Source organism: Nicotiana tabacum, mitochondrion (genome assembly GCF_000715075.1).
Source record: "Nicotiana tabacum mitochondrion, complete genome".
In the NCBI taxonomy this organism is placed as follows: Eukaryota; Viridiplantae; Streptophyta; class Magnoliopsida; order Solanales; family Solanaceae; genus Nicotiana; species Nicotiana tabacum.
The window spans coordinates 265,001-279,284 of NC_006581.1; the positions used below are offsets into that span (position 1 = coordinate 265,001).

The following is a 14,284-nucleotide window of genomic DNA, read 5'->3' on the forward strand; positions in this document are numbered from 1 at the left end:
GGGTTTATGCGCTTTCTTTACTACTATGCTATTTCTCCCGTCTCGGACGTGATTCGTATTTGATGCTCTTATCGGATTGGGTGCTTGATTCCTTAGCTGAGCTAATGATTTAGATGCGGAATCTGAGCTAATGGCTCACTTCACTACCTTAAGCGGAGCTAACTACAGGCCAAAATATACTGCAATCACCCAGACCTTTCTAATACTGAAAACCTGTATACGAAATTTCTTCAGTTGCTTACTCGGCCTAAGCAAGCCTGACCGAACACCCGAAAGAAGTTCTTTCTCCATCGAACGGGAATGGACGAAGAACGAGGAGGCATTCTTCATAGAGAAGAGCCCTGAGAAATTTCACGATAACTGAAGAGGGAATGCGGCATTACTACTTTTATAAGACTATAGACTTGGAAGGCATTCCCAGTTCGCCATAACACAGTCTTAGGGTCACTACGAGCTGGACTCGTCGTGAAACTCACTTATTCTTAGAGAAATGATGTGTGCTAGCCTTCCCTACCATCGGCCTATCCGCTTCCAGAGCTTATTCTTTATCAACTAAAAATAGTACAAAGGAAAAGACAAGGCTGCTCCCAGATCGACAGGGGGAGAAGAAGAAAGTCTCTTCCCAGCTAAGTCCTATGCTGAGTAGGAAGACTGGCCTCTCTCCTTAGTGGTCTACGATCCCCAATGCCTTACTACTAGCCCTTGGGCTTGCCTTACGCTTTCATTCAAGCTAACTAGACAGGTAGGCAATCCCATCCCCAACGCAGATTCAAGTAAGCCAAGCATGCCTATTCTCTATTACACGCATCGGGGCCATTTCCCTAGAGGAGGTTTTTTTCTGTTAGGTTAGCGCTTGCAGGTTCAATCTCTCTTACTAGTATAGAGAAAAGAAGTCTACCTTTCTCTATACTAGAGCATACGGGGAATCAAATCTAAAAACCAATATATGAACAAGAGAGCAGACGGGGTAATAAAAAGTAAATCAATCGAATAGCTAGTCCTTCCTTTCTTTCTCCTTCCCCATTTCAGGTTTTAGAAGAGTTAGTTTCGCGCAGGGCACCTTTACTAATTTTCCCCTTTCTTTTATGGCTTGCTGGCTGGATTAGCTAGCTTCAAGGCGCTTATTTGAAACAAAGTACAGAGAGAATTTAAGGTTATCACACTTTATTGTGACGATTTATAGACAACCGGGGTATCAGCGTACTTCACGGCTAACTGAAGCCAGTGCAGATAATTCCTTTTCCGAATGAAAGGCGATAGGGGGCGTACCCTAAGGAAGCAAGAAGGGAGGATTTTCTTTACTTTACCGCTAGAACCTTCCTTTCACGAGTGAACCCGGGCACGAGCCTACCTTGGTTGAACCAAAAAAGGGGTACCGGCGTACCTACCATTACCATATAGGGAATGAACTGAGTTAGAGGCATATGCTTCCTTTACCGATAGCCGGTACCGAACTATCCGAAAGCCCTCTAAAAGGCTCAAGAAGAAGGATTGGATGATCTGCGGAATGAGAAACTGCAACAATTGCCTGACCAAAGTCTTACCCTTTCTTTCCCTTTCGACTGGCATTATCACACCGCCATCACCAGATTCAATAGCTGCTCCTAGCCCGATTCCAAGACCTGACCAGGTTTGAAAGTTCAAGCAGCCTTGATCAACTATAGGAAAGTACCAGTTTTCCACAGTGACAAGGACTTCGCGCGAAAGCATTGATTTCCGGTCTCATGGTGGCAAAGAAAAAGAAAGAGGAAGCGCTCTTGTTCTTGTTGCGCGGACCCCACAATAAAGAAAGATGGAAGACAAGAAGCTCAGTAGCAAGGCCGTCTCATAGTCACCACTTGTCTGTCGTTTCAAGCTTCCAAAACAAGCAGAAAAACACGTTGTCGGTTCAGCAGCTCGAAGTTCATCTCAATAAAATGTCAGGTCAATCACATGACTCATCCTGTTAGTCGAGCATAGCTAACGCTACCATGACGCTACGCTGCGCCTGCACTGACGTGACTTGCAAACAACGCTGACGCTATATAGCCATATAGGCAAGGCTCGGGACCACCTCCCTTCGCTTCAGAGTCTTAGGCGCAGCTCTTCTAGTCAGAGAAGAGTCCAGTTGCGAACCTGTGCACTCCTATCCTATTGTTGCTTCTATCACGATAGGGAATCGTGTGATTCTTTCTATCCCCGTACTTTCTCGCTCTTATGGAGTTGTATTCCCTAGGTTATGCAGTTATCTTCCCTGGCCTGACAGTAGTCAAGGGAAAATCACTTGAGCTTTTTCGCCTTTGCTCCTTCTTTCCGGAGCGCACTAACGGAAAACCTGAGATAATTCTTAGCTGCTGTGGAAGTTAGCGTCTTAAAGAAAGTAAGTGCTTGCTGCTCCTGCTCTTATAGTTAGATAAGGCACTAAAAGCATACCTTATCTCAGGGGCATGAGTACACTGCTTTCACACTCGAACTCTCCTACTGTGTGCTGTGTGTGCTTTCAAGCAATAAGACTGCTTGCTAAACGAACCACTGCTGACGAAGTGCCCCATACCCGCACTAAGGGGTAACCTGAGATAAGGTATGGAAGCAGTCTGATTATTTCCACTTGAGTCGACTTAAGTCTTTCTCTCCTCGTACAGTCTTGGCTCTAGTAAAGAGAAAGAATCTCTCCCTACCCTACTGCGGGAAAAAGCACTTTCTATCCCCCCGTGCTACAAAACAAACAAACTTATCTAAGCACTAAAAGCAACAATAAGGAATGGAATGGGAGAAGCTATAGTGCAGATCACTTTTCACTTTCTCGTCAGTCCAGACCTTGTCCTTGGTTCTATCAGCTATGGAGTCTTCCTCTGGTTCTTCCCGTCTCTAGTACAGATCAAATCACAGGATCTCTGTATGTATGCGCTGAGGAGCTATATCTCCCGGACGAAAGACTTCTAAACTCTGATTTCCGGAATGGCAGCAATCGACTTATTTCTGTCTTACAGCTTTCTTGTAGTACTGCTCTCTTTTCAAGCGAATCTCTATTTCAACTGCATTCCCTATTGCAAAGAAATCAACCTCGGTTCTTTCTGTTGATAGGTTAGTTTGATGTAAGGTGTGAGCCTCTTCAGTTGCAGTGAAAGTTCCCGACTCTCTAGTGCTATCCCCCCTTTTTCAGCCTGACATTACAAAGGTAGACTTCATCCACCGGACGCCCTGGCTTTCTTTTTAGTTTTCCAATCTTCTGTCCTTCATTCTTGCAGATGCAAATCATAGATGACCTAGTGGCATTTATGCCAGACCAGAGCATTCTTCTCAAGAAAAGAAAGCGGAGAGGGTGACTGAATTTCACTCTTTATCATTCCTTACTACTCCTCAATTCCCATCAAGTGTTGTCTTATTTCCCAAGCCACTGCTCAATCCTCCTTTTCTGATTGATTGAAAGTAGCAAGGAAAGACAAGCAAAAACTTTGTTGGCTCAAGAAGCAACTGAGGAGAGAGAAAGAGTAGTAAAGGAAATACAAGTAGCAGTCTCAGGTCAAAGGAATCAAGGAAGAATTTCTTCTGATATTGCGGTTACTCTTTCAGAATCTCATCCTGAGACCTAAGTATGCCATTCTCTTCGTCAAGAAAGATCGAGCAGCATAGAAGCCTTGACTTCAAGCTTAGGTCTTTTTTTTTTTAAAAAGGGAACTAAGGCAACTTTTAGGTGCAGGGAAAGAAAAAGGCTAGCGAACCTCTTTCCAGGCGGTACAATACAAAGGGCGAAGCTCGAGTAGGTTACTTTGAGTGACCTTCATGGCGGGTGTTCCGGTGTTAACGAGTTCGGAAAGAAGGTCAAGGATGAACAGTAGACAAAGACAAAGGAAAGAGGAGATGGAGCTGACCTCGCTGCTGACCTGGGAGCAGGCTTGCTAACCTTCGGCCATAGTGACTAGTGACGAGAGAAGTTGCTTAGGGACCTACGGAGCTAGTGACCAAAGCGGAGTCAATTCATATTAAAACCAGAAGAGGGAATTCAATGTCAATCGCCATCTCCTTGACTTTGTTCACATTCAGTAGCAGCTTGCTGGTGTCCTTTCAGGTCAGGAACTCCTGCAATAGGCAGCTAGCCTATTGGAAAAAGACTACTCTCATCCCTCTCCCGAGGTAGCTACTTTTTTTTTTCGTGCTTCTTAAGTCGATGTTGACCTGTATATAAGTCAGATGTTGGAAAGGGAAGCCCCCATAATATAAGCACTCTTTCAGTCAAGTAATGCCTTTAGAGCCTATAGTATAGCTGAGTAGCTAAGAGCTTCTGGTAATTTAAAAACGTAGGAATCGACTTCTTTTGCGTTAATGGGGCTTTGAGGGACGTCTTCTCTTTCCCTTATCAAGCAAGTCACACCTAATCGCCCTTGATGCCATCTTGATAACTGGACTGAATGTCTCATCATAGTCTATACCCTATTGCTGGTTGTAGCCTTTGGCTACCACGCGAGCCTTGTAGCGATCAATAGTCCCATCAGACTTTGACTTTCTCTTGTATAACCACTTGCGAGCCGATACACAAATTTATAAATCAAAATTTAGCAGGAAAATGGGATGAAGCCCGCCAGAAAGCTTTTGACAAAATAAAGGACTCCATTCTAGTGCCTACAACGCCAGGAAGCCTTTATTACTATACCTATCAGTCACCGAAACCACTATGGGGTCTATGTTGGCTTAATACGATGAAGACAGACGGAAGTAAAGGGCCATATACTACCAACGTAAGAAAATGACTGACTACAAGACCAGGTATACCAATTTGGAGAAAACCTGCTTGGCTTTGGTTTGGGTAAGGCGGAAATTGAGGCATTACATGCTGTCTTACCCAGTACATTTAATAGCTTCCATGGACCTACAAAAAAAGTCTTTGTTCGAGAAACCCGCCTTAACGTAACGGGAAGGACCGCAAGATGGTTACTGCTTCTGTCTGAATTCGACATCACGTATGTAACCAAAAAGGAAGGGCGATAGCAGAACACCTTGCACCCTATCAAGGAGGAACATGAGTTTAAGGATTGCTTCCCAGACGAGGAAATAGCTGTCACAGAAGAGGAGGGCATGGAAATTTGACTTTGATGGCACGACTAATCAAAATGGGTACGGAGTAGGGGCATTGCTGATTGCACCTGATGAATCGCACACCCCCATTGCCATTAAGCGGAACTTTTAAGGAACTAAGAATACCACAGAAGATGAAGCATGTATCCATGGATTAAAGACTGCCTTGACCCTGGGAATATAAGAAATCGAAGTATTTAGGGATTCGACGCTTATCATCTGCCAAACTCAAAAGAAATTAAAAACAAAATATGAAAAACTTTTGACATACCATGCTTATCTTGAAAAGCTCACTGAGCAATTCAAGAAAATCAGTTTCTCTCCACTACCCAGAGAAAAAAGAAGTTCGCGGATGCATTGGCAACACTGGCCTCCATGATAAACATTCCTGAGGGAAAGTCCGCCCAATCATGATAGAACAAAGAAGCAGCCCGGTGTATTGCAACCTAATTGAAATTTTTGAGTTGACTCCCGGCATGTTCAATAGTGATCTTTTGGCCATTGAAAGGGCACCCAACGGTAAACCATGGTTTACTGACATCAGGGAATATATTGAACACCAAACGTATCCCAAACATGCAACGGAAAATGATAAGAAGACAATCAGGAGGTTGGCAATGCAATTCGTTGCGCGGGGATGCGATTCGCCAAGCTGGGGCAAATCTTTCCCCTATCTCTAAAGGGGTTCGACTCAATACTCTTGTGTGTATCCTTTGGCCACCAATCTAGCCTTCAACCCCTCAACAGCTCCATCAGCTTTTTGTTGACTTTATAGACCCACTTGTAGCCCACTATTGATTTCCCTAGAGGAAGAGAGACTCAATCCCAAGTAGCAAACCATTCTAGTGCTACGATCTCTTTCTGCATAGAGCTGCCAGCAGGGTTGAGATATGGCCTCTGCAAAGGTATCAGGTTAAAAAAGATGGATGAAATTGCAAAAAAGACTCGTGGGAAGTAGACAGAGACTTAGTTGATACAAACCTATGAATAGGAAAACGAAGACGGGTGGATCTACGTACCCCGAGAATAGAAGCTAGAGAACCTAAGTCTGAAGAAGAGTCTTGGTTCGAAGTATAGGGAGAGAGGGAGACCACTGAATCAGTTGGCTCAGCTCTGAAAACTGAGTGACGAGAATCTGTCTTCACAAACCTGCGAAACTTCCCCTTAAGCTGATCAAGCTGCTGATCACTCTGGTCACCCGGATCTTGCTGACTCTATTAAATCGGAGAATTCTGATGCTGTCTCACATAAACTCCTCAATAGTTCCACCCCTCCCCTCTAAGGGGAGACAAGGGAACATAATGGCCCACCATCACAGGGAATCTAAAAGCCCCGAGCTCCGTAGTAAGGCACATGTTCGAAAAAGGTGACATGTCGAGAAAGGTGGAATCGTCGTGTAGAAGGATCATTAACACTTGTAGCCCTTTTGAGAGAGGGGTACCCCAACCTCACTCAAGAAAACACATAGAGTGAGATGTAGGGCTCAGTTTGTCTTGTGCAGGAGATGGCATTTTAACAAAGCACGTGCATCCGAATACTCTGAGGTTTGAATAGTCATCTCTTTGAAAGAGAGTAAAACGCCCAAAGATAACGTGTAGAGGAGATCGCTCACCAATAATAGGAGCCATCGTCTTCTTACTCAGATAAGCGGCCATCATTAAATTGGCTTTACTAGGGATCCTATAATAGGGAACTTTCATTCCCAGTAGAAGTCCTCGAGCAACTTGCCTAATACTAATAAATAAGGGGAAGGCCCAACATTTTATATTAGTATAAGGAAGGCGCTAGCTAGCGCCCAACCTATACAAGGGCTTTCCACCTCCATTTGGTCGTGCTGCTATGATGTAACGTGCAGTCGTCCCAAGGCAGCAGGATGTATGGTATAGGGCCCCCTATTTTATCTCCCTTAAAGTCCTTTATGGATTTCGAGTCGGGAATAGAGCAGTGGCTTATTCGGCGCTATATCACAATTCATTCTCGGGCATAGCTGTTCACGAAAGGTGGCATGGGACATCTGTCAGCGGCGGGAGTCTTACATCCGAGCGAGAGGTCAGACCAATCCCATTCATCCTGGTCTGATCCGAACAGATCTTGTTGAATGAATTGATCCATTGTTGTATGCCCTACTTCTTAGTAAATTTCTTCCTACTCGGACCCGCCGTACTTCCTTTGACTACTCCTGAGATATAGTGGAAACATTTTGTTATGGTGGAGAGTGGGGAGTGAAAAGACCAATGCAGCAGAGAACGACTGCATGAATCGGAATCCACTTATTAAGACAGACGACCGAGAAAGAAAGGCTCCGCGTTCGAACATTGGTTGATCTTAGCTTAGCGTGCTAGCCGCTGCTTCATTTCGTATAGTGATAACGCTTTCTCTTTCTTAGCGCTCCGCCCCCCTTGTATAGTAAGGGCTACTTTGGTTGCGCGGCTTTCTCTTATAGGGTGACTTGACTCAGCTTGACCTACTTGACTCAGCGGTTAGAGTATCGCTTTCATACGGCGAGAGTCATTGGTTCAAATCCAATAGTAGGTAAAACCGACCGAAACCCCTGCTTTTGCCAGCATGACAGCAAGCACGGACTGGCAGCAAGGAGTCAATTGAATGATCAAAGCATCGGTTGCTTCCACCTGTGGCCTTCTTCGACCGCCTTGACACCTTAATATCAAGGAACCCCCCCTATTCCACAAGTAGGTGGAGACCTGGAGGGTCGGAAACCCCAACGGGAAACCTTTCACCGCGCCACACGATTCTTTCGCGAAGCGCTCTTTCCACTCCTGCCCCCGCAAGCAAAGAGGTTTCAAGATACCAGGCGACCAAGTTAAAAAAAAAGCTCCGAGCAAATCTTCTAGAGAGCGTACCCTTAGTTTCGACTCTTTCTCTATTCAAAAAATATAAAAAAGAAAAAGAAGCCAATTTTCTTTCTATGGACCCCTTCCACCAGATTACTTTACTGACTGTAATTCATTCAAAAAGAGTAAAGGAACTGGTTTAACAAAAGGGCTCTCAAAAGTGATCTGATACCTTCTTCCCTTGGTCTGGGAGGTAGGTTATGTAGGCGACAACTGTTCATAGGTTGCTCGATCAGGCCAAATAACCGATTTTGAGTATGCCTGAGATTGCCATAAGACCTTCTCCCTCTTGGAAACAGGCTAATCAAAAGGGGGCACTTTTTCCATTTTACTTTTTTTTCATTTTCCGCTTTCTTGCCTTATTATATTATGGGAGTACAATGTTTATGGATAGTATGTTGCATTGGTTAAAACTTTAACCTCACATCAGTGCCTAGGGCCTACTGAAGCGCTGCAGATCCTAGCAGAGTATCATGAATGAAGGCCTAAGTGATGCTCATCAGTGTCGGGACAGCGCCAAAAAACGAATAGATAGGTGGTTCAGTATAGTTTTAAGTAAATATCAAAAAAAGAGTTTGTTAATTATATACCATATTTTGATGGTTGAGTGACGAAGGAGAAGAGAGATAGCATCCCGACTGGCTAGCGATGAGGAGAAAAGAATCCCAATGTATGGTCCTAATTTAAACACGCCACCTACACGACTCACTACATAGGTTTAAGGAATGCAGGATAATATGGTTCCTCATCCCTCGATATAAAGAAGTTTAGAAGGCAAGAATGATAAGCATTCGGGCCTCTAAAGCAAGATTAAAGTGTCCTCTTGGATAAGAAGACCTAAAACACCAGTCAAGGGAAGAAGGTCGGTAACAAAAGGGAATCTTTCTTTTTCAGTTAAGTCTGCGCATGAATGATCCACTTGCCGCCGCTGACGTGACCATCTCCAAAGGATATGCCTCAATCTGTGGCAGATCAACTATAGGGGGAATGTGTTGGGAGACGACCTCCCGCCGCGGTAGTATGAGCCTTCCCTTTCCTTGATGTTACACAGGATGCGCAATGGGGGGTAGTACGAGGTGACTGATAGCATTACATTATAAGAATAGAAAGAGATGTTAAAAAGAACGACCATGGAGACTTGGGGATCTAGAGCAGGTCTTTCTTGTATATCCCTCGTGTCGAGAGCAACTTCCTCGAATATCAACGCAGGGAGCCGCGAGGAGAGGACTTCCAGGGCTCGATCTACGGCTGCGTCCCGTGGTTTGGTAGAATAGACACTTCCAAGGATAGTCTACACACACAAACCCAATCTCGTTTTCTTAGGGTTATGGTGGCACTATGTTTAAATTGACTTCCCCTCCCCTTCAACCTGCCCCAACTCCCTATATATATTATCAAATAGAAGAGTCAAATATAAGAAATGCAGTAATCCTACCCATTGTGAGAGGCATCTTCCACTTTGTAATTGAAGGGTTCCAAACCTCGCTTCGTCGCTCAGTCCCTTGCTTCTTTCCTCCTCTTTTTCCTTTCCGGCTCTTTATACCAATGTGATTTAATTCCAGGTGCATATTTCAATTACGTCTTCCATGATTCTTAGATCCAGAGGTAGCACCGGTCCATCAATAGCAGCATCCCTTCCTCTCGCACCTGGTCTAGTATCTCTTAGGTCGATATCCAGTAGCTCCAGTAGCAGCAGAGGGAGAAGATCGGTAGTAGAAGGTAACGAACTAGAGACTCAGAGAGAGATCAGAAGCAAAACTCGGCAAGGCAAGGAGAAGGCGGAACCCAGGTGCTACACTAAACTAGGCGTTACCTGGGGCCGCACGACTCAGGCAGACTCTCTACCCGTGCGCGTGCCTATTTCGCTTTAGGAGGTATCAGAGCGGAGTTTTGGGTAAAAACCTTTCGATTTCTGCTAATTCTCTTCTTGTTGTACCATGTACATGACGATAGCAGTGGAGTGCTGTCAGCGGCGGCTGTTGTTAAGGAAACACTCAAGGATCGAGTGACCCAACTTGATGGCAAGGTCGACCATTTGGACGGACAAGTGTAGACTATGGCAGAAAGGCAGGGGAATCCGGAATCGTTGGTCACCAGACGCTCGCTAATGAGTACCGCGTCTTCCCAGTGAAGTAGAGCCGTCTTCATGGGGCCTCAACGATCCCGGTGGCGATGTCCAAAGCGTGACGGACCGGGTCAAATTGAGGAGCTTGCTGTGGAGATAGGTTTCCGGTTCGTGAACCGAATGTCTCACCTGGCGACTCCAGACTTGAGTCCCGGAACCACAGCCATTCAACGGGATTCGAAATGCCAAGGCTCGAAGACCTCTGGGACATGGAACAGTACTTTAAGGCTGTTCGTGCCCCTTTTGACGACCAAGGCACAATGGCAACAATCTATCTCTCTGGGGATGCGAAGAATATTTGAAACGACTTTCGAACCATCACACGGATTCCGACCCAACTACCGTAAGAACAGAATGGAAGGGCAAAAAACGATTCTATGCGCAGACGTGAAAGCTCTATCAATAGAAAGATTCTAGCTTCTTTTTATTTAGAGAGGAATGATTCCCTCGTCTGAGAACCGCCATTCACATACTATTCCTCCCCACTAAAAAGAGCGATTGAGAATCTCGAGAACCTAAACAAAAATGCAGAAGTGAGCGTACCCTAAGGCTCTCCTCTCTCCCCCTTTTTTAGCCAACACCATCAACCCCATTTTTCACTGGGTCAAAGCCTAAAATCTGATGAATAGAAGGAAAGGAGATCAGAAAGATAGGCGAACGACTTGACTATAGTATAGGTCGGATGTTTCCGTGAGCAGTAAGCAGCAGATCTCCCCTTATTTTGGGAAAGCTGGTGGCCGCGTGTGAATTCTTTCAAGGCAAAGGGCGGCCTGATTCGACATTCTTGTTTACTCTGATCCGGTCGAGGTGGTTTTCGTTTACCAGCACGTAGGTGTTCTAAATTCCTATGACCGAGTCTTTCTGGCCCCTGTGAACATCTTTTCTTAATGTATTAAAGAGGGCCTCTCTAACCGGTGAAAAGTGGTGGGTGTCCACTAACGGCCATTCCTGGCTCGGCTCCGATAACGCAATTCCGGGAGGAGTCGGTAGTTGGGCACTGGATCCCTTCGGACCTGGAGAATGTGTGACGCTGGGTCGGGGTTTGGTGAACCAACTGGTCGCTCCTCTAGTTGAAGTATCGGGCCCCTTTTTCGTTGCCTAGGTTACACCTTCGGAATACCCCATAAGGGAATTTTTTCTACTCCCCCCAATCTTCACTTTACGCCACGCCGACTCCCCTTTCGTCATAAGGCGTGGAATTAGACCAAGGGGAATCTCTATAGGAACTAGTCCCTTATATTTCGCACATAGGAGATCGAGACACAGCCCCAGGGCTATGGGGAAAGATGTAGATCGATCGCCCTAGATAGACAACTACATAGAGGGTCTCTACTAGTCTATATATTCTTTTATTTCGTTCCCCCCGTAAGAAAAATATTACAACCTATGAGGTCTGCAAGTTTCACATCTAAGTAATACCCGATCCGATAGTTTACGATATAGATAGATAGATATATATTTCTAAAGAACATTCTAAGAAAAGATATTAATAGATATCGGTAGTTGTCCGGTCGTACCCAAACAATAATATTCCAGAGGGAAATGCACCTAAGATCAAATATTTCGAGCCGGCTTCCGTAGAAAATTCAGACTTTCTTTTTGATGCTGCGATCACATAAAAACATAAACTTTGAGGCTCAATAGCTAAATACATGGCAATTGAATCATAAGCCGAGATCATAAAGAGCATACCGCGAGTAGGAAGTGGAATTAATACAATGGATTCAAAAGCATCAAACCTCTCTTGTTCGAAAGAATTGAAACACATCGAAATGGTACCAGCCGTACTTAATAATAGAAGGATTTGGCAGAAATATGTAAAATTGTCCCTCCTAAAAAGATTATTCCAGAATAAATGGGCAATAGTTAGGAGAGGTGCGCCAGCGGCGAGCAGAAGCAAGGTTATTAGATACCTCAGGAAAGCCCGGCCAGAACCACACGTGCAAGTTTCCCTGCATGTGGCTCGTCCGTGATAACTTCTTCGGATTTGCGTGAACTAGCGGACCGATCACTAAGTGGGGATGCTCCCTCCAGCATGAGCGAACCCTTTCGGAACTGGTTAAGAATGGGCGGCACTATCCCAGCCCGGATCCAGCCAGGTTCTATTGATCATGTCCCCTTCCCAACAGTTGTACCTTGTCTTGGGGCGTCTTTGGCTTTACGATAGAAAGCTCGCCGGAGAAAGCCAGGTGCCGTAGGTAAGCTCTATTTGGCCCGGAGCATTGATTTCCCATAACGAATAGGCTAGCTCTATCTCTCAATTACCTATCCTGTGCTCGAGAAGGTCCCTCAGTTCCTCGGCAGCACCTCGAGGTGCATTTAGTTGTCTTACATGAGACGAGGGCTATTCCCCACTCCATGGCATGACACCTTTCGCTCATCCATTCCGCCCGTCCAGACGCGGCGCCCTTTCTCATTATCATCTACCGCCCTTTCTTTCCTCCCGGCTATTCACGCATGAAGATCGTCGTATGTATGCTCGACTTCGGTTGCCGGTGCTATAATAGGTAGAAGTACATTATGGCAGGATCAGTCACCCGGGCAAACAACCCTCCTCCAAGAAGAATTGTGCTATGCCCCCCCGATCCCTATAGAGCGAAAGAGCTGCCTGGTGATCCCTAGGTTGCAGCACGTCCGGTCGTTAACTCCTCGCGCCGCTGCCGCCGTTTCTAGGACCGACCGACGCCTCACCTGCACAGGTACCTACGTAGTGTAGTCTCGGTCGCACATTCAACATAGCGTTCGGACTCATGTGCCTTCCAGAACCAGGGGTATTCGAGCCTGCTGCGTACGATTAGCCAGCCTTGCGGCGGCAAAAGGATTAGACGTCCCCCCATGCTACGGTTCCCTGCGGTCCAAACCCGGTGCCGCTTTAGGTTAGGGAGCTGGACGATAATAGCTCCTCCGCATCCCAAAGCGCGCTGCCCTCCTAGGCGCGCAACACTAAGTAATCCAAGCCAACCCACATTACTGACTAACGGTGGATAATCATATTTCTTAGAGGTACTAAATACAACTCCATGAATGAGCAAAATGAAGGTTGCATTAATGATAAAGATCTCTGGGGAAACCGCTAAAAAAAGATTGAACATGTGGGAGGATCCGAACGAATTCTGCTTTCATTTCCCCCGTATGGAGCACTGAGTTACTTACGTTACGGTCTTCAGCAGGCAGGCTGCACTCTAGGCGGCTAGGAAGGCTCGCTAGACCAGCAGCCAGACCAAGAATGAATGTGTAATGATGGTGATTCCACACCAGGCTCAATAAAAAATTGAATGTAGAAAGGGGATCCTAAACTAAAAAGGAGTCCATGACCCCTTTTTAGAGCGTATAAGGGGAGGTCGAATTCCAAACCTTTTCTCTCGAGTATACCCATTACCAAAAAATATACGTCACTTTGGGACACATGCGCATAGCCGCCGCGCGTGGCTAAAGGTCAACCAAAAAAAAGAGCTCAAACTCTTTTTTTTTTTTTAGTTCCACTGAGAAAGTCTTTTCTTATAAAAGACGCCACTCTACGAGGGAAGATGCAGATAAAAGGCCAATAGCCTGATGTCAGCTTCTACGGCATAAGCTTTAGATCTATCAACGAATAATAAACATTTTATAAGAAAAGATAAATTTTTTGTTGAAATCTCAAAGAAAGGTATAGGTGAAATTTGGAATAGTCATTTCAATCTTTTTCTTCCAATTCTAAGAAAGAAAAATCCCGAAAAATCCGTCAATAAATGACGAACTCCATTATACAGATGATAGGACAGGGCTAAGGCAGTAATCTCGACGGAGATTAGGATGAGCTTTGATGAATAAAAGAAGAATTGGTAGAAATTCTCATAGGTGAAGCAAATCAAACCAATTTTCAGACAAAGAAGATAAAAAAAGAAAACTATAGTGGCTAGGAAAGCTCCGGAGATTCTATGGGAAATTGAAAACGTCGAAGTAAGCTGTGGCTTATAAATAGGAAGATGAGGAGATAAGGGGCGAAGGATATTCATGATATTCAGAAAGATTTATGTTCATTCGCTCTGCTCGCAGAGCGGTATACCGAAAAAAAGAAGCGACTACCTTACTTAAGCAATTCTTCTTATTCTTATTCTTTCTTAGTTGAAGTTCCTATATTGGTTTTTTCTTTCTTTTATGAATGTTATAACTCCTAATTCTTTGGTAGCGGACCTCTTTGATAGTTCGACCCTTATCCCCCGTCTAACTCAACTATTCGACTGTACGGCTATTGTGATTGCGAGAGAAAGGAGGG

The 14,284-nt window shown here is 45.1% G+C and overlaps 5 protein-coding genes and 1 non-coding gene across 6 annotated transcripts, besides 1 other annotated feature.

The window, feature by feature from the left end:
* Positions 1-1,347: 1,347 nt before the first annotated feature.
* Positions 1,348-1,710, minus strand: orf120b (hypothetical protein). Its single transcript has one exon. The coding sequence runs from the start codon at positions 1,708-1,710 to the stop codon at positions 1,348-1,350; it is 363 nt and encodes a 120-aa protein (YP_173461.1).
* A 2,948-nt stretch (positions 1,711-4,658) lies between these two features.
* orf131b (hypothetical protein) lies at positions 4,659-5,054 on the minus strand. The gene has a single exon. The coding sequence runs from the start codon at positions 5,052-5,054 to the stop codon at positions 4,659-4,661; it is 396 nt and encodes a 131-aa protein (YP_173462.1).
* A 2,460-nt stretch (positions 5,055-7,514) lies between these two features.
* Positions 7,515-7,587, plus strand: trnM(cau). The gene has a single exon. It is a non-coding gene; the product is annotated as a tRNA-Met (tRNA).
* A 2,463-nt stretch (positions 7,588-10,050) lies between these two features.
* orf131b (hypothetical protein) lies at positions 10,051-10,446 on the plus strand. The gene has a single exon. The coding sequence runs from the start codon at positions 10,051-10,053 to the stop codon at positions 10,444-10,446; it is 396 nt and encodes a 131-aa protein (YP_173463.1).
* Positions 10,447-11,546: 1,100 nt separating this feature from the next.
* On the minus strand, positions 11,547-11,938 carry nad2 (NADH dehydrogenase subunit 2; one part of a trans-spliced gene, as the record gives it). Coding sequence (YP_173350.1) covers positions 11,547-11,938 — 392 coding nt within the window.
* Positions 11,635-14,284: part of a repeat region (repeat 2) that runs on past the window's edge.
* sdh3 (succinate dehydrogenase subunit 3) lies at positions 13,698-14,024 on the minus strand. The gene has a single exon. It carries the CDS (start codon positions 14,022-14,024, stop codon positions 13,698-13,700), a length of 327 nt encoding a protein of 108 aa, YP_173464.1.